Source organism: Oncorhynchus tshawytscha, linkage group LG16 (genome assembly GCF_018296145.1).
Source record: "Oncorhynchus tshawytscha isolate Ot180627B linkage group LG16, Otsh_v2.0, whole genome shotgun sequence".
NCBI lineage: Eukaryota > Metazoa > Chordata > Actinopteri > Salmoniformes > Salmonidae > Oncorhynchus > Oncorhynchus tshawytscha.
This window is the reverse complement of record NC_056444.1, coordinates 54,699,372-54,719,140: the sequence shown is the minus strand read 5'-3', so window position 1 is coordinate 54,719,140 and position 19,769 is coordinate 54,699,372. Positions and strand designations below refer to the sequence as shown.

Genomic DNA, 19,769 nt, shown 5'->3' with positions numbered 1-19,769 from the left:
GGTCCCCCCGTGTGGTTCTGGGATTTTTGCTCACCGTTCTTGTGATCATTTTGACCCCACGGGGAGAGATCTTGCGTGGAGCCCCAGATCGAGGGAGATTATCAGTGGTCTTGTATGTCTTCCATTTCCTAATAATTGCTCACACAGTTGATTTCTTCAAACCAAGCTGCTTACCTATTGCAGATTCAGTCTTCCCAGCTTGGTGCAGGTCTACAATTTTGTTTCTGGTGTCCTTTGACAGCTCTTTGGTCTTGGCCATAGTGGAGTTTAGAGTGTAACTGTTTGAGGTTGTGGACAGGTGTCTTTTATACTGAACAAGTTCAAACAGGTGCCATTAATACAGGTAACGAGTAGAGGACAGAGGAGCCTCTTAAAGAAGAAGTTACAGGTCTGTGAGAGCCAGAAATCTTGCTTGTTTGTAGGTGACCAAATACTTATTTTCCACCATAATTTGCAAATAAATTCATAAAAATCCTACAATGTGATTTTCTGGATTTTATTTTCTCATTTTGTCTGTCATAGTTGAAGTGTACCTATGATGAAAATTACAGGCCTCTCATCTTTTTAAGTGGGAGAACTTGCACAATTGGTGGCTGACTAAATACTTTTTTGCCCCACTGTACATGTACATATTACCTCAATTACCTTGACACTGGTGCTCCCACCCATTGACTCTGTACCAGTACCCCCTGTATATAGCCCCGCTATTGTTATTTACTGATGCTCTTTAATTATTTGTTATTCTCATCTCTTACTTATTTCTTAAGTTTTTTTTATATATATATTTTTAGGTATTTTCTTAAAGCTGCAATGTTGGTTAAGGGCTTGTAAGTAAGCATCTCACTGTTGAATTTGGCACATCTGACAAATAGAATTAGATCAGATTTGATTTGAGTTTTCCACAGACACCATGCATCATGTGAGTAATAGTCATGTGAGGTGAAATGTGTATATTTGGGGAAGTGAGCACTCAGTTTGTTTGTTTGACCTGACGAAGATCCGTTTCAGATGGAAACGGTGTCAATAAAGTGGTGAATTGGGTGCTTTAACAGTGTCCGGGCCTTCTTCTTCTTTAGTATTCTTTATTATCCCAGCACCTATGTTTTTAAGGATGTGCGTATGGCCACAAACTTTTCTATAAACAGTATTATTGCACACAGAGTGAGTCCATGCAACTTATTACGTGACTTGTTAGGCACATTCTTACTCCTGAACTTATTTAGGCGTGCCGTAACAAACGGGTTGAATACTTATTGACTCAAGAGATTACAGCTTTTCATTTTTAATATAATTTTGTAAACATTTCTAAAAACATAATTCCACTTCGGCATTTATGGGGTATTGTGTGTAGGCCAGTGACACAAAATCTAAATTTAAAATTCAGGCTGTAACAACAAAAATGTGGAAAAAGTCAAGGGGTGTGAATACTTTCTGAAGGCCCTGTATTAGTTGTGCTTTGAAAGCCCAGCAGTATCTCAAAATGAAAGGTATTAGAGTTCAACTTGAAATTGGAAAGCCAGACTGGTTAGTGTTATTTCAAGGATAAAATTTCATTTCATTTCCAGGATAAAAATGTAAATAAAGTATAGAGAACAGATATGGTCTGTACCTGTACATTGGGAGAGAAACGTTCTCCTCATAAAAATCCCACGTCGACAGCAGATCAGTCCGAGCGAGATTCGTAGCATAAAATCGCCAAGCATTCTATTTGTGAGACAAATGGTGTTATTTGCGAGTGATGCAGACAATGTCATAATGCAGAGGATGTTCAATGACCCAACAGGTGATATATAATTCAATAAAATCAGTCAGAAAGAACCTGGTAAAAAAAATCTAAAATAAAGTAAAAATGGTACACAATGTGTCAGTGGGTGTGTCCAGACTAAATGGTGGTGCGTGTTGGCCACCTGTATCAGACCAGCAGCAGGTTGGCGTCGCTTCTCAAAATGCTTCTGTCTGTGCTGCTCCTGGACCTTCAGAGCAAAACCAGACCCCAGGATACCCTGCGCATGTGAGTAGGTGTGGATACAAGAGAACATTTACACACCGTCAGAATATCTCTACCCTCTTGAATATGAACATCTGAAACTAGAATGTAGGACTAACAGATTAAAACATAATAATAATAATGGTTATCGGAACGTTTTAAATGCAAGTGTTGTACCAGGCCATGTTTTCCTAAGCAGAAGCGCACAATTGAAGAGCACAACAACTCTACAGTGTACTAATGACACAGAACATTGCAAAATGTTCCCGGAATATAACCATTGGAGTTCATGTACTTGGCCGTAAGGCTAGAACTGTGAGTAAAGGTTTAACATTTCCTTCAAATTCAGAAACATAATACAGTTAAATTAAGTTGCCTTCTGCACCATAAGGGTTTGAATTAGCACCTAAAATGTCCCTCAAACTTACAGCTGGGAGCGCAAAGAAAGCCACTCCTATCATACTGAACATTGCAGCCAGCAGACGTCCATTCCAGGTCTTTGGGAACTTATCCCCATAGCCTATGGTGGTCAGGGTGATCTAGAGAAAGAAGAGGCATTTTCAACAGCACCTACAGTAATGCATACCTTATATAATACAGTAGTCCGCCAAAGCTGGCTCAGTTTTAGATATGTATTTTGCTGGGTACTGCAGATAAATTAAGGAAATATATTATTGGAAAACTAACTGTAAGTCTGCCCTAATAGAAGATACCATTCAATACCTTGTGCACTTTCTAATTTGGAAATATGATTGAACTTACCAGCCCCCACCACAGGGCATCAGCATAGGTCTCAAACATGTCGTTGTCATCTTTCTCGACCGAGTACACCAGGAAACTAGCCAGGATGAGACAGAGGAAGCCTATGTACCAAGCAGTGATTAGTTCCTGGAGAAGAGGAACAGAGCATGAGATATAGAATTTGGTAACACTTCATGGTATGTATACATTCATAAAGCCTTCATAAATAATACATAATAATATCTGTATCCACCAAATCCAACTTTTCTGATTATGACTGGACTATGTAATCAAATTCACGAAGACACAGTTTATTCAAATTTGTAGATTCATTTACTTCTACCCAATGCCTTTTACATAGGCTTTTGATTGTTTTTTTGTTGTTGTTGCAGAGCCTTCCTTCCAAATCTCATCTCGTAGGTGAGAAACCTGGGCTCCTGAGGCTAACTAAACCCCAGCTAAACATATAGCCTTTCTAGCGGTCACCTTGCTGTGGGCATAGACCACTGATCCTAGAAGTTTCCAGGTGCCCCCGCGCCGGTCCATCCGCAGCATGCGGAGGATCTGCAAGAAGCGGAGACTGCGGATGGCAGAGGTGGCGAAGACATTTCCCTGGGAGCCAGCAGCCAGCACCGACACAGATGCTATCAAGACCATGATGTCTAGAGGAGGAAGGATATTCACAGCATGTCAATGGTGTTCCATGCGCTCACACGCACACACTCTCAAGCCCACGATGTCTGGGGGAAGGAAGGGGATTCACATAATGTCAGCGGGGTTTCCATGGCAACCAGCATCACCAAACACTGTTGAGATTGCGTTGATAGTGTTCAATGATTACTGACATCCTCCAACACTGAGAAGCCGACCCCACATGACAATCCCATGAGGCACTATTCAGGTGTTACTATTTAATAACATGGTAGTGAACAAAATGACTTCAGAGAATGTGACTAGTGAACTGGTGTAGTTCTAAAACAAGGCTGTGTTGAATGTTGATGTTAGCTTTTCCTTTTCTTACATAAGGTATGGGAGACTTGAGAGAAACCGACTACCCTTAGAAATAGAAAAGTCATTTTTGGTTAAAAAAAAGTGCTTTATGTTAATAACGGTTATTTTTATGGAAATGAGAACTGCAAAGTCGGAGGAAGAGGTAGAGAGAGATAAAAGGAGAGAGTCATGAGAAAGGAGAAAGAGGAGAGAAGACCAGGACAGGGGAGTTGTAAGCCAGAACAGAAGAAACATCCTGAAAAGTGAGAGATTGAAGGAGAAGAAAGTCTTTCTGTTCTCACCGATAACACAGAAAGGCTTGCGGGCGAATTTCAGCCTTCCCCTCCATCCTCTGTAGCGACAACAGCAGCCCGCCGCCCATATCCTCACAATGTACTCAACTCCAAACACCACGATGGTCACTATTTCCTGTGGTAATTGGGAGCAAATTCAGTGTGTGGGCCTTTGTTCTTTTCAAGTACTTCTGTACTTCCTTGCACAGCACCTGTTTTTGGGGGGATGTGCGTATGACCACACACTTCCCCATTTCCCGTGACATCAAATCACAGACATATTATACTGCCACTACACCTCAAATCTTATCATAGTGCAGTACCATGCACAACACAACCAGATGGCTAGAGTAGCACTTGGGAACTACTTAAGATTCCGAAAAAAGATAAGTGACATAAAAGATATGAGTGGCTATAATGTGAGAGATATGAACCCGAGAGAACATAATTCATTTTAGGATTACGTCGGATTAAAATACATATTGCACATATTTGATTGCGGCATACTTTGCCGTCTTGAGCATAAAACGAGCGTGGAAACCATGGACAGAGCACAGTACTTTTCAGAGCAAACCACCACATACATACCAGAATGTACAAGGCAGTCTCAGAACTGTTCTTGAACTCGTTGATGGTAGCGAAAACAGAGAGGATGAGACAGGAAAACACCAACAGGAAGCTGAAAGAAATAAGAGGACATTAAACTATAGACTCCTGTTCAAATAATTCAGAAATGCATCCTTCCTTGCTTGAGGTAAACACACATCAATAAGCAATTGGATGGGTGTAAGCCAATGTCACCACCCTATTACTTACCAATCCATGACTGAAGGAAGGACGGGTTTATTTCTGAGGTATTCGAAAATGGCCTGATAGAATCCCCCATAAATGCTACCCGAACAGCTGGCTAGCTGTCAACAGTCCTTGACCCGGGTGGTACTTTTAAAGGGGGACTTAGACTTAAGTGATTAATGACTGCAAAGGACATTGGGACCTGTCACAGCCTTGGTCATAGAGTTTAATAAGAAGATCTGCTTTAAACAGTTTGCAATTTCATTCATAAAATGCATAAGTTAAACGTGCATGAAACAAGTTTGCAGTCAGTTGGACCTTTCACTAATAATAATAGTAATACATGTACATACCCTGTATGTTGAAATTGTATTTGCGTATTTCACAAGCACACAAAATAATCACATTACTTTCACATGTAGCCTAACCTGTCATACAAACTGGAAACCGCTTATCCTCAACTGGCAGCTTCATTAAATAATACCCTCAAAACACCAGTCTCAACGTCAACAGTGAAGAGGCGACTCCAGGATGCTGGCCTTCTAGGCAGAGTTCCTCTGTTCTTTTACCCATCTTAAACATTTATTTTTATTGGCCAGTCTGAGATATGGCTTTTTCTTTGCAACTCTGCCTAGCAGTACAGCATCCCGGAGTCACCTCTTCACTGTTGATATTGAGACTGGTGTTTTGCGGGTACAATTTAATGAAGCTGCCAGTTGAGGACTTGTGAAGGGTCTGTTTCTCAAACTAGACACTAATGTACTTGTCCTCTTGCTCAGTTGTGCACTGGGTCCTCCCACTCCTCTTTCAATTCTGGTTAGAGACCATTTGCGCTGTTCTGTGAAGGGAGTAGTACACAGAGTTGTACGAGATCTTCAGTTTCTTGGCAATTTCTCGCATGGAATAGCCTTAATTTCTCAGAACAAAAATAGACTGATGAGTTTCAGAAGAAAGGTCTTTGTTTCTGGCCATTTTGAGCCTATAATCAAACCCACAAATGCTGATGCTCCAGATACTCAACTAGTCTAACGAAGGACAGTTTTATTGCTTCTTTAAATCAGAACAACAGTTTTCAGCTGTGCTAATATAATTTCAAAGGGTTTTTCTAATGATCAATAAGCCTTTTAAAATGATAAACTTAGATTAGCTAACAACGTGCCATTGGAACACAGGAGTGATGGGTAATGGGCTTCTGCACGCCTACGTAGATATTCTATTCAAAATCAGCCGTTTCCAGCTACAATAGTCATTTACAACATTAACAATGTCGACAACTGTATTTCTGATCAATTTGAGAAAAAAAAAGATTTTCTTTAACAAACAAGGACATTTCTAAATGACCCCAAACTTGCGAATGGTAGTGTATATTTCAGGATGTTGTGTATTCCTGGAAATGATCCCAATTCTTGTAAACATTACAGTTTTAAAAACATTGCTTGTTAATATTTTTTTTAAGTGTTATTTTGTCACAAGTTCAGCTGAGGGCAAATGTCTGTACTGAATTAAATATTACCACTCTCTCTTTAAAACAATGTCTATCTTTAAACACAATCACCCTTTTGGTCTTTTAATCATATTTTAACATGGGCTTAACACCTAACACTTTGTACTTTCATTTAACATAGGGCAGGCCCTGTTACCTCCTATCCCATAATGCCCGGGAAGGAAAAACTGGGCATTGGCTCAACTTACCCTAAGGCAAACATGGCTATTGGCTCAACTTACCCAAAGGCAAACATTTTGACTATATTACCCCAGACAGATACAAGGATGATCTTTCATACTTGGTTTAGGACCTCATATTGAAGCTTATAGAGATCCCAACTGATGTATAGAACACTCTTAAAATGATCAAAAATGTAGATACAAGCATCATGAAACCGTTTAACACATTAAATTAAGTTGACTTGAAAATCTGTTGTTTTTCTCACCTAACTTGCTTACCACTTTTCCCATGTGGTTTCCTCCTTCAGAGTCCATGAAATGGTGACCTCTTCCTAAATATTTGGTCAAATGATTCATTTTGTGTATGGTTTCCGAGAGACAAGGATGGCTCATCTTACCCCACTCTCCCCTACTGTATATCCTATTGTGTACATATCTTACTACTACTAAGCATACTACTTCTTCTACTACTGGTTATTTTTGATAACTCTTATTGTATTTGATTATCAAACTGCAATGTTGTGGGAACTAGCACAAGCACTTCACCTTTTATGCCTTCTGTAAAACTGTGTACGTGACGAATAAAATCAGATTTTGATTTGATTTAAGGCACTTCTCAGTTATACTAATTCCATCCTCTGTTGGCAGTTGCACACACTATTTATAAACTTCAGGTCAGTCTTAAGTTAACACAGTGTTGGTGTGGGGCCAGATCCTCTAACGATGCCATCAGCTTGCTGTGCCAAAGCTCTGTTGTGAGACAGTATTTATTGCTTCTGTCGCTCGGTCAGTACCACCCCCGAGAGTGAGAAATGCTCCAAGTCTGCAGACTGTAGTCCACCTTCCTGCAGTTCTACTGAAACCACTTTTTCTAGGCCTTCCCCACATCACTGGGGCTGTTCGAAACAGAATGGTGAATGTGATTTGGGGAGGGATAGGAAGAGGCAGGAATTGGGTGTGTGCTTGGAAAGAGATGGACAGAGACTGGTCTTTGGGAAGCTTCTTTAGGTGAACCATTTTGGAGCTAATCCAATTCGGGGCTAATGGAGATGTCCTTACAAAAGCAGATTTTTTTTGGGGGGGTGGGGGATTTAACAGCAGCTTTCAGAAAATGAAGCAGTCTGGCTAGCTAGATACACCACACAGCTATGCCGCAAGAGACAGTAAACGACACTCCCGACCTGCAGTATAAATCGTTTGTTCTTACAACCGCGGACACTGCATACAGTGGTAGTCAGGAGAGTCTAGGCCACACAGTCACTACGTAAGCGTGTTTGGGTCTGAGAAAAGTACTAGAATAAACACATGACGAGCATCATACCTTAGAAAAGCCTCAATGTATAGACAGCGGAGTGTAAATGAAGATTATTTTATGAAACTTTTCACGTCTCCTTTTAAATTTCAACAGTAGCTCATTATAGCACACACACACCTGATGCTGCCAAGCTCATTAGCACTCCCTGACAAGCACAGCTGTAACTGGTCAATGGCTAATAAGAGGGGTGGAATGGAACACTTTCCAAAGCAGCCAACCAATTAGACACAGTAACATTTTTCATTCAAACAAACAGCTGCCAACAAGAGCGCAATCAACTTCCCTAGATTGTCACTACAAAAGTGACTATACCTAATTAATAATGCCTAATAGTGGAATAGAGAGTGTGCGATTACACTCACAGCATATGTGCAGTAGATACATTACTACTGTTTGTGCTGTACTGTGGACGAGAAGAGACAATGGATCTGGTCACCTTGCGATAGAGCCACACACACAAGTCAATAGAGCTCAATTTCCGTAACATCTCCGCTATTGCAAGACTGGGATTACTACTGAAGATACATTAGAGAGAAAATCACATTAATTAATTCCTGATTGTGCCTATACATAAAGGCACCGTGGCATCTCTCTGCTTGTTGATGGATGTCTCGATGTTTTCACGCGAGACAGGAATTGATAAACAATATGGAAATGGTTTCTTGGAACCCGAAAGAGCTGCACTTTCACTCAGTTGCAGATAAAGAAACATTGATCTGCCCCGCTCAGCAAGATGTCCAGACCCAGACATGTCTATCTGCCTGGCTGGGTCTATGAGGACTTTAAGAGTGCAGTTGAAGCAGATTCCCCCAGATGACTTACCAGATGGGGAAGAAAGGGCCCCAAAGCAACAGACTAAAACTGCCAATTGCAACCAATAGAAGCCAAACTGAGGTATACAATGACAGGGGAAACACAGCAGCAATACACTTTTTTTTTTACTAAAACATTGGTCTGTTATGCTAAAAAATGTATATATTTAACGCAAGTGCTGCACTTCTGCTACTTTTGATTCTTGTGGAGACATGTGATGAAGGTTCTGAAGGAGTCCATCTGACACACAGTGCAGATACTATAGTGTTGCTAACATACCAAATCTTGTCCTCAGTGTTCCTTAAATGAAAATTAAGTCATTTCCTCTAAACAGTCCATGGATTTGTTGTTGGAGGACCATTTTATGATGAAAAGGATACTAAATATGATTCAGAATTAATTTAATACGAATTGGGCTGGACAAGAGAATAAACCAATGACTTTATATCTGAATGGACAAAGCCATTGATTACGTGACACCATTCATTCCTATGTGAAGACTCAATAGCGGATTTGAAGCACTATTAGTGGATACTCACACTGCTCTCCAGGCAGGTCTGCCAGTTTTAACTAGCAGAAGTGACTTTTCATAGCAAGTTAGGATAAATTTATGCAGCAGGCTAGGAAAATGAACGCCGTAGGTTAGTAGAATTAGGTTAAGGTTAGGAAAAGGGTTAGTCTTGCTAAAACGCTAAAATTGTCTACCGATGCAAATCAAACAAATCTAGCTATGACCAGGCCTGCCATGAGAAATCTTGGTTTCCCACCTATGCGATTCTGCACATTTGAAGCCAAAGAAGTTGGTTAAGATATCTCAGGTGGGCTACTCCATGAGCTACTCCAGGAAGTGACATTGCAGGCAAACTCAGTGCTGCCCCCTCTCACTGAGTATCTCAAGTTGGAGGCTGAACGGGGTACTGCATTCTGCCATTAGCAACTAAAAACTTATTCTGCGAATTAAAAAGAATAACTTAAAATAATTGGTTCAAGGACATACATCTGGTGTAATAGAAGCAATTATTGGTACCAAGACTGTTTTCAAATGTATTTATCTTTTTATTTTTGTACACAAAGATTGACCATGAATATTGCCTTCTTCCCATTCACTACAATGGGGGATACTGTTTTCTGCAAACTGCCTGCAGTACTGTGGTCGGCCTTGAACTTTGTGGCTTCAATGAGAGGGGGCAGTCCTTCTCCCTTGGAATAAACACCAAATAAGAATACGTGCTGAATGTTTATTTGATAACAGGACATTGATTTGTCGTTCAAACCTTTTTTTTGCTAAATTCCAACATTAAAGGACTGTGTGATTACGGTTAACATCATTTCAAACATCAATACTCTGCAGGCTGCAGAGCTTCTCCAACCAAAGACTTTGTACACTTTGGAAGATTTAAAAGAGTCCAACTGATGCACCTGTGTAAACTGTCATAAAGCACTGTGGCATTTATTTTTTCTATTTTAAGAAAAACGCCCAACAAAACCTTTCACCTCACCCCAAAACGTACCCTCCAAAATATACAGAGCAGTACTCCCTCTCCAGTAGCCCATTGATTATACACATATCATTGTTACGCATTTCAAGGAAATTAATATCAAGGTAACTGCCAATATACTTGAGTAAATAAGGGGTATGAAACATATTGAAAGCAGGTGCTTCTACACAGGTGTGGTTCCTGAGCTAATTAAAGGTAGACTCAGCGATATGATGTAGATGCACAAAGTAAACGGCATAGTGAGTACATTTCTGCAACAACTAAGAGCGTTGCAGTGTGATGCTCAACTTCTCTGCTGTTTTAGTCCCGTGGCTATTACGTTGTGAACAGTGTGAAGTGAACCCATGCACAGATACTGTGTGTGACTGTGTGAGAGCAAAGTCTTGCATCTCTCTCATCTGAATATCTGCGGTGATGCTCGTGGCAGCGTCATTTCTGAGTCTCAAGTTAAGCAAATTAACATCCCCATCACGCTTAAGGAAATGATTAAAAATGCTGGGCAGGCCATTATTTTGGCTGCCATGCCTATGCCCCCATCCACAGGGCACAAGTGGTCACTGAATGGTTTGATGAGCATGAAAACAATGTAAATCATATGACATGGCCATCTCAGTCACCAGATCTCAACCCAATTTAACACTTACGGGAGATTCTGGAGCGACGCCTGAGACAGCATTTTCCACCACCATCAACAAAACCCAAAATGATGGAATGGTGTCACATCCCTCCAGTTGAGTTCCAGGCACGTGTAGAATCAACGCCAAGGTGCATTGAAGCTGTTCTGGCTCGTGGTGGCCCAACGCCCTATTAAGACACTATGTTGGCGTTTCCTTTATTTTGGCAGTTACTTATATATGCCACAGAGAAAATTAGGCAAAATAATAATGAATTCCTACATGATTGTGGATGTAAAATATATGTTTTTGTATGAGGGGGACTTTGTCCATTCAATCTAAATGAAAAGCTAAAAAAAACATGATTTTGCCTGATTAGACACCTAACTTTCTCACTGTGTCATTCCAATGCTGTGACCATTTTCGAAAAGCTGTATAGAAGTATCAACAATCACTTGACTGAATCAATTGCTGAAATCTAAGGTGCATCATCGAGAGATGAAATCTCATACTGATTGACGGACATGATCGGACAAATGATCAATGGGGCAGAGTTTTTATCATCCTTATTTATGCCTGTAAAGAGGTATGGGTAGAGTCTCTCAGTGAAGGTGCAGACGGTGAAAGAGTAGATATGAGACCCGGCCTCCACATCATAAAAGGAGACCTCCCCCTCCTCATAATCCACAAACACCCCCACCTTCTGTGGCTCCTCTGACAGAGAGAGAGGGACACTGGGCCCAGCGTGAGCCATGTACTCATCCCCATTCATCAGCCCCACAGTCCAGTATCCATTCACAGGACTGGGCCGTACAATCCCCTTCCTGTTGATGGACTCTCTGGCCACTCCCAAAGCCCACCTAGTCTTCCCCTCCACCTGCACCTCAAAGTAAAATCTCCCAGAGGTGAAGCCTTCATTTCCTAGTACACAGGGTACAGGATCGAACCTCTTTGGGTTGTCAAGGAAGAGCTTTTGTCTGTGTCCTAGCTTCACCTGTTTCCCATCCTCAGACAAAATGAGTTTGGGATTTGCCGTATCAGAGTCCAGAGTCACATCCACAGCTGACTGCTGCATTCTCTCCAGCTCGGTCTCACACAACTTCTCAATCTCTTCATGAAGCGTCTCCTCCAGTTGAGACACAGCTCTCCTAAGGGTCCCGACCCACAAACCGCTGTGAACCCTGATCTCAGACCAGTCCTTGGTGCGTGGGAGGGTGCAAAGCGATGGGGAGCTCTGGAGGACGTGGAGGTGGTCCTCTGTGTTTGACAGCTTCTGCAGATCAGTGAGTCTCCTTTGTAGTTCAGTGATTTCCTGCTCCAGCTCTTTGATGAGCCCTTCAGCAAGCCTCTCTGCTGCTTTCTGTTTCACCTCAATCTCCTCAATGAACTCAGCCTGGCTATTCTCAATAGCGCGCACCAGAGTAGTGAAGACATGCACGCTATCTTCTATCTCTCTCTCTGCACCCCTCTTCCTGAGTGCTATTGAGTGTTCCATCTGCTTCACCTTCTGCAGTCTGTCCTTGATCATCCTCTGCACTTTTCCCTTCGTTTCCCACAGTAGACTCTTCCTCACTCCACTCTCTTCCTCTATGGGGACAGTCTTGTGGAACTTGTGGCCTGTCTCAGTGCAGAACTGACACAAACAGGTCTGGTCGCTCCTACAGAACAACTCCAGGGGTCGTTGGTGCTTCTCACACACCCTGTCATCCAGGTTCTCCACAGGGTCAATTAGCTTGTGTTTCTTGAAGGAAGCAACTCTCTGATGAGGCTCTAGGTGAGTCTCACAGTAAGAAGCCAGACAAACCAGGCACGACTTCAAGGCCATGAACTTCCTCCCAGTGCAGACATCACAGGCCACTTCTCCAGGCTTGGCGGGGTGCTGTTTGAGTGTGCTGTCAGCTGGAGCTAGCTTCCGGACGTGGGCGGCCATTTCAGAAATAAAGGTATTGACACTGAGATCTGGTCTCTGTTCAAAAGCCTTTTTACACATTGGACACTTGCATAGCCCCTTAGCATTCCAGTACACTCCGATACAGGCCATGCAGAAGTTGTGTCCACACGGGATGGAGACTGGGTCAGTGAACACATCTAGACAGATAGAGCACTGGAACTGCTCTTCAGACAGGAGACTGTTGGAGGAAGCCATAGCTGAAAGAGGCCAAAAAACATGTTATTATTTTCATGTGTCAATATCAGTCAGTGGAGGCTCCTCAGAGGAAGAAGGGGAGGACCATCCTCCTCAGTGAATTTCATAAAAATAAAAGTAGTGAAGTTAATCCTTTTTAAAGAAAACTAGAGTAAAAATATTCACATCACATTCTTTTGCAATGAAGGTCTACAGTAGCCTCAACAGCACTCTGTAGGGTAGCACCATGGTGTAGTCAGAGAACAGCTAGCTCCATCCTCTTCTGGGTACATTGATTTATTACAAAACCTATGAGGCTTATGGTTCTCACCCGCTTCCAAAGACTTACACAGAAATGATGACGACTTTCGGAGGACGTCCTCCAACCTATCAGAGCTGCTCCAAGCATGAACTGACATGTTGTCCACCCAATCAAAGGATCAGAGAATGAGTCTAGTACTGAAAGCATAAGCTACAGCTAGCTAGCACTGCAGTGCATAAAATGTAGTGAGTAGTTGACTCAAAGTGTGAGAAAGACAATCGTTGAACAGTTCAGAACAAATTAATTTCTTCAAAAATTGAAGGAGAAGCAAAAGAGAGAGATTGCAATATTCTATTTTTCCCACTTTCATTTACTTAGCTAGCTAATGCAGCTAGATAGTTTAGCCTACTCAAACACCTGGCGCAAACAGAGGGATGCTATTTTAGCTAGCTGGCAATGACTATCCAACACCGGAACTCTTCCAAGTCAAGGTAAGCTTTTGGTATTAATAATTTATTACCACTGAGGCCTGCCAGTGTAACTGCTAAACTGCTCACTGTACTGCATGATTGTAACGGGTTTACTAATGCGTTAGTTCCATTAGCTATGTTGACTATGACGTTACTTGAGGTAATATGGTGAGAATAATGTAGGCTGTGTGTAGCGGTTAGCGGTTATGATATGAAGTTGTGTCTTGGAAAGGTATTTTCATTTGTCACAGACAGTCGATGTGCTGTGCATTGAAGTCCACATGCGAAGGGAAAAGGTGAGGAGGAGAGCGCGTAGATGTGAGAAGGAATACAGCGAGCTGTTTGTATGTGGCTGTATGTGCTATCAAAGTGAACTGTGTTTACGTGTGATCAGGGTTCTATTCATTCCGCCGAGTCGGTTGAAAAACGTTTCTAAAACGGAAGAAAACTGAACGAAACAGGGATGAACATACCTGAATTTGTCCAATAGAAACTCTTGTTTGCAACTGTAGGACAAATAATTACACCCTAAATCAGCTAGATGCAAGCAAGAGTGTGCAAAGTGGTATTGAATGTGTCAATGTATTGAATGGCTGTCCATGTGTCACTGGCTGTCAGGTAAATTTTCATTCATTCATAGGCTGGGTATAGGGAATATTTGAGTATCATGTAGGAGCCTAAACCTACAGTATCAATGATATGTTGAACTGGGTGAATGGAATATGAATAACAGTCATCCAATATGTGGTTATAGAAATAAGGCCATGTTCATAATTTAAACTTTTTTTTTTTAATCGTCCTCCCTCATCTTAAACGGCACCGACCGAAACTGATATCAACCCATGTAGTAACGTCAAACGATACTATTTTAACCATTCTTTAACATATCATATCACGAGAGTCAAACGCAGACGGGATAATAACTAGGGCTGTCATTTGTTTAGTGTGTAATCTTGTCCAGGCAAAGCTCTTAATTTTTCTACTCACCTCAGTGTGCAGTATGTTGTTGACTGTTCGTTCTCCTCTTCGGATCAGAGAAAAAGGATAACAGTGACTGGGGATTTGGTACAGTTACGTGGAAATACTCTTAAGTTTCATTTCAGCAAAATGACGTTGTAAGCACCTCCCTTCGCCATAGTGATGACTAACCTCTGCTCTTAAAGGAATACTGCTTTAAATAAGGTGTATATTTCATTTTACCACACAGATGCCAACTGATAAGGTTTTTGTGTTCAAGAGTATTGTATAAGTATAATATCATTGTGCCGACATTGTAACTGTAGCTGTTTCTAGGCTAGATTGAACAGATGCTCTAAAGCTACTGCTAATGCTCATGTTCTGTGTTAGAAAAAGTTACCTGCCCATAGAAACACACAGGAGATTTTGGAAGGTACTGTTGAAGTCGTTAGATGATGTAAACGAGTTTTAATGACTCCAACCTAAGTGTTTCAACCACTCCACACATGTCTTAACAAACTATAGTTTTGGCAAGTCGATTAGGACATCTACTTAGTATTTTTTCCAACAATAAACAGACTATTTCACTGTATCACAATTCCAGTGGGTCAGAAGTTTACACACGCTAAGTTGACTGTGCCTTTCAACAGCTTGGAAAATGTAAAACTTGGTCTCAAATGGGTCTTCCAAATGGACAATGACCCCAAGCATACTTCCAAAGTTGTGGCAAAATGGCTTAAGGACAACAAAGTCAAGGTATTGGAGTGGCCATCACAAAGCCCTGACCTCAATCCCATAGAACATTTGTGGGCAGAACTGAAAAAGCATGTGTGAGCAAGGAGGCCTACAAACCTGACTCAGTTACACCAGCTCTGTCAGGAGGAATGGGCCAAAAGTGACCCAACTTATTGTGGGAAGCTTGTGGAAGGCTACCTGAAACGTTTGACCCAAGTTAAACAATTTAAAGGCAATGCTACAAAATACTAATTGAGTGTATGTAAACTTCTGACCCACTGGTAATTTTTTTATTTATTTTTTATTTCACCTTTATTTAACCAGGTAGGCCAGTTGAGAACAAGTTCTCATTTGCAACTGCGACCTGGCCAAGATAAAGCATAGCAGTGTGAGCAGACAACACAGAGTTACACATGGAATAAACAATTAACAAGTCAATAACACAGTAGAAAACAAAGGGGGAGTCTATATACAATGTGTGCAAAAGGCATGAGGAGGTAGGCGAATAATTACAATTTTGCAGATTAACACTGGAGTGATAAATGATCAGATGGTCATGTACAGGTAGAGATATTGGTGTGCAAAAGAGCAAGTAAATAAATAAAAACAGTATGGGGATGAGGTAGGTGAAAATGGGTGGGCTATTTACCAATAGACTATGTACAGCAGCAGCGATCGGTTAGCTGCTCAGATAGCTGATGTTTGAAGTTGGTGAGGGAGATAAAAGTCTCCAACTTCAGCGATTTTTGCAATTCGTTCCAGTCACAGGCAGCAGAGTACTGGAACGAAAGGCGGCCAAATGAGGTGTTGGCTTTAGTGAGATGATAGTGAGATACATAGTGAGATACACCTGCTGGAGCGCGTGCTACGGATGGGTGTTGCCATCGTGACCAGTGAACTGAGATAAGGCGGAGCTTTACCTAGCATGGACTTGTAGATGACCTGGAGCCAGTGGGTCTGGCGACGAATATGTAACGAGGGCCAGCCGACCAGAGCATACAGGTCGCAGTGGTGGGTGGTATAAGGTGCTTTAGTGACAAAACGGATGGCACTGTGATAGACTGCATCCAGTTTGCTGAGTAGAGTGTTGGAAGCCATTTTGTAGATGACATCGCCGAAGTCGAGGATCGGAAGGATAGTCAGTTTTACTAGGGTAAGCTTGGCGGCGTGAGTGAAGGAGGCTTTGTTGCGGAATAGAAAGCCGACTCTTGATTTGATTTTCGATTGGAGATGTTTGATATGAGTCTGGAAGGAGAGTTTGCAGTCTAGCCAGACACCTAGGTACTTATAGATGTCCACATATTCAAGGTCGGAACCATCCAGGGTGGTGATGCTAGTCGGGCATGCGGGTGCAGGCAGCGATCGGTTGAAAAGCATGCATTTGGTTTTACTAGCGTTTAAGAGCAGTTGGAGGCCACGGAAGGAGTGTTGTATGGCATTGAAGCTTGTTTGGAGGTTAGATAGCACAGTGTCCAATGACGGGCCGAAAGTATATAGAATGGTGTCGTCTGCGTAGAGGTGGATCAGGGAATCGCCCGCAGCAAGAGCAACGTCATTGATATATACAGAGAAAAGAGTAATGTGATGAAAGAAATAAAAGCTGACATAAATCACTCTCTTTACTATTACTCTGACATTTCACATTCTTAAAATAAAGTGGTGATCCTAACTGACCTAAGACAGGTCATTTTTACTAGGATTAAATGTCAGGAATTGTGAAAAACTGAGTTTAAATGTATTTGGCTAAGGTGCATGTATAAACTTTTGACTTCAACTGTACATATACAGGTCTTGACATGCAGTGCCCATGGACTATCCCTTGACTGACACTCTCCTGGTTGAGAAATGGGGCACAGTGTGGAATTTGTTGTTGTTTAAAAATGGACAAGCCCTCTCTTGTTTTCGCTTTGACTGGTGTTGGAACATTGACAGGATAGAAGAGGAGGTAAGATGTCCTCAGAGAGAGCGCACAAGAGAGAAAGAGGGAGTGAGAGAGAGAATACCACTTCCAGGTATTGATCCTTCACACATAAAATCCAAATAAGACCATAGACCGAGCCTAACATTTCTGGATTGTACATCAAGACCAGCATGCAGCTGGCTAGCCGACACAAATATGAGCAAAGTTTTCCTTCAGCTCCTGGAAGAAGAAGATGGAAAACCCTTGCAGGAGGACAAGATTTGACTGAAGTCAGCACATGCCAGTTGTATAAATCAGCTGGCCTGAATGTAAAACAAGACTAAATGGATTAAATGAGGTGGATGGTATAAATGATGCATCACAGCGAGCACACAAATGGGATAGAAGCAGAGCTGCAGTTGCTTTACTAGCTCCCATTTTGAGAGGGTGGATTCTGTGTATACATTCACAGGTGCCTTGATACCGTCTTGCTAGGAGGTCCACTGCATTTTCACTTTGGGCTTTCGGGCTTCCACAGCAGTCATGTGATTAGAATTCAACAGCCTATTTAACCTGCCATTGTTGCGTGTGTGGGTTGCCTTTGACACAAGCACGATGTGCTAACAACATAGATCCTGTCTAAACGAGAATTTGATTGGCGGCATTGGTAACATATCACATGCCTATAGGCTACATCCTTACCATATAAGATGACAGCTTACTACATGGAAGTAAGGCATTGTCTAGGTTAGATGATCCTCTACGAGTCTACTACCCACTAGCAGCTAATTTCAATGATGACCCCCAAAAGCTAACCAGGGTCAAATGAGGGCTGAGCTTTGAGTAGCTGTTACAGTATCCCATTATTAATGGTTGATGACAACCCCAACAGGCAAGACTCAGTTAGGCTACTGTAAGTGTATTTTAAAGAGGCAAATTTTGGGGTATTCAATTTCTGAGATTTGTACACAGATTTCCTAGCTTTGTTCCAATTTCAGCACGTAGGCCTACTACACAACAAAGCTGGCTCTTCATTAAATAGGTCTACAAACAAATTAAGCAGTTAAGGTGCAGAGCAACTTCATGCCATCACAATCGCTCATTAGGCCTATACAATGTATCCGATTTTAACTAGAGCCTCAGCAGTGAAGTCCCAGGGTGCTGGACGCCCTCATAACTACTCCACTGATCAATTTGAATGACTCAGAGACAATGACTTGCTTGCTTGCGCGTTAGTCTAATACATTTGGCAATATACTTTTTTGGTTGATGCGGTTGTCATGCATATTTCCTGATACAGTGCCGCTTAGTATCGAGAAGCGTGTGTGTATGTGTTGGCCCGCCGGACTATACAGGCCATGCATGACTGCAACGTCAATTAGTTAAAGTATAGACGCTGCACGGGAGCTGTCCATCAGGCAAAGGTGCTGAAAGAAAATAGGAGCGCCAATTGGGGGGGGTTGTTACTAAAGGTTTGGCACAAAGTTGGCAAATAGGCCTGCTATGCATGTCAATGATTGCATGGACGTTATGCAGGGGGTGGGTTCGCCTAAATATTGTTTCCCTATGCAGATAAGGGCTGTGGTAGTGGTGATTCACACTAGTCTACTCCTGCTCAACCCTTTTTTATCTGCAGAAAACGCATCACTGAAGAACAATGGCTACAAGTCCAACTTCACACCCATAATAGCTACGCATGATATGTCTTACCCCAACCTATGGCACTACATTCCGGGCCACATAATATTATTCATGCTTGCTTGTCTAGCCTCTAGTCTGAGTTCCATATCCGAGTAGCTTGGTATACTTACACATAAGCGTGGTAAATAAACGCCCATCCCCGCGGTCTTTCAAGTGCATTATATAGAAAATTCTGTAGTTTCCTATAGCTGGGGTTTTTCTTCGGCGTTCTCCCACCTCTTATGGCACTGGACCTCCGTCTGCATAGGATACTGGTCCGCTTTGTGCTTTCCGAGCCCGCAATCAGCTGCGCCCCGTCCCTGCTAGATTCGGGAGCCCCGGGGTCCAATCCGACAAAGCCGACTTTGTGCTTCTTCTCTCCGGCTTGAGTTGGGTAAACCCCACCATTAACATTTTTCTGCACCATTCTAAAGTCGAGGTGACTCAAACCGGGAGTTTTCTATCTCGTTGCGGGGTAGCATCACTGGTGAGTGTTGTGTGTGCTCGTAAATGCAGTCGGTGTCCCTCTGGAATAGCAATTGCAATGTCCATGCGATTGCGAATCTGCAATGTGTAGCCTATACTGTATAGGCTTCTCTCTCAGCTCCTTCCGGCCATCTGACAAGCTTGGGTAGGGGGAAATGCGCTTTAAATATTTAACAATCTATACACGTAGGCCTAAGCTAAATTATATAAAAAATATATATACTTAACACAAATATAAATGCAACATGTAAAGTGTTGGCCCCATGTTTCATCAGCTGAAATAAAACATCCTCAATTTTCCATAAACAAAAAAAGCTTATTGCTCTCAAATTTTGTGCAGAGATTTGTTTACATCCCTTTAGTGAGGATTTCTCCTTTGCCAAGATAATCCATCCACTTGACAGGTGTGGCATATCAAAAAGCTGATTAAACAGCATGATCATTA

General features: G+C 42.0%; 2 protein-coding genes across 6 annotated transcripts in view; both read right to left on the bottom strand.

The window, feature by feature from the left end:
• Positions 1 to 19,459, bottom strand: part of LOC112215930 (potassium voltage-gated channel subfamily KQT member 2) — a 41,383-nt gene extending 21,924 nt beyond the window's left edge. For 2 of the 4 annotated variants that reach the window (XM_024375435.2, XM_024375436.2), the window contains exons 1-8: positions 18,970 to 19,458; positions 4,600 to 4,690; positions 4,021 to 4,147; positions 3,215 to 3,390; positions 2,750 to 2,875; positions 2,416 to 2,526; positions 1,908 to 2,003; positions 1,610 to 1,704 (exon numbers count right to left, since the gene is read on the bottom strand). In XM_024375435.2, the coding sequence (XP_024231203.1) occupies positions 1,610 to 1,704; positions 1,908 to 2,003; positions 2,416 to 2,526; positions 2,750 to 2,875; positions 3,215 to 3,390; positions 4,021 to 4,147; positions 4,600 to 4,690; positions 18,970 to 19,265 (1,118 nt within the window). In that variant the 5' untranslated portion in view covers positions 19,266 to 19,458. Of the gene's footprint in view, positions 1 to 1,609; positions 1,705 to 1,907; positions 2,004 to 2,415; positions 2,527 to 2,749; positions 2,876 to 3,214; positions 3,391 to 4,020; positions 4,148 to 4,599; positions 4,691 to 18,969 lie in introns of all 4 variants that reach the window. The other 2 variants (XM_024375438.2, XM_024375437.2) reach the window with 2 other exon arrangements.
• Positions 9,821 to 19,093, bottom strand: LOC112215932 (E3 ubiquitin-protein ligase TRIM39). Of its 2 annotated transcripts, none has more exons than XM_042299367.1 (2): positions 18,970 to 19,093; positions 9,821 to 12,857 (listed from the first exon to the last, which is right to left on the bottom strand). In XM_042299367.1, the coding sequence occupies exons 1-2, from the start codon at positions 19,016 to 19,018 to the stop codon at positions 11,188 to 11,190; spliced, it is 1,719 nt and encodes a 572-aa protein (XP_042155301.1). In that variant the 5' UTR covers positions 19,019 to 19,093; the 3' UTR covers positions 9,821 to 11,187. The 2 variants fall into 2 exon arrangements, with proteins under 2 accessions (XP_042155301.1, XP_024231207.1); XM_024375439.2 differs by lacking the exon at positions 18,970 to 19,093 and adding an exon at positions 14,554 to 14,688.
• Positions 19,460 to 19,769: the final 310 nt, after the last annotated feature.

What these genes read in the sequence shown, in the direction of transcription:
- LOC112215932 (XM_042299367.1), bottom strand. Translation starts at nt 19,018, where the DNA reads ATGCACTTGAAAGACCGCGGGGATGGGCGTTTATTTACCACGCTTATG. An exon ending in TTTATTTACCACGCTTATGT is followed by an intron (nt 12,858 to 18,969) that starts GTAAGTATACCA and finishes GGCCTCTTTCAG; the next exon opens with CTATGGCTTCCTCCAACAGT.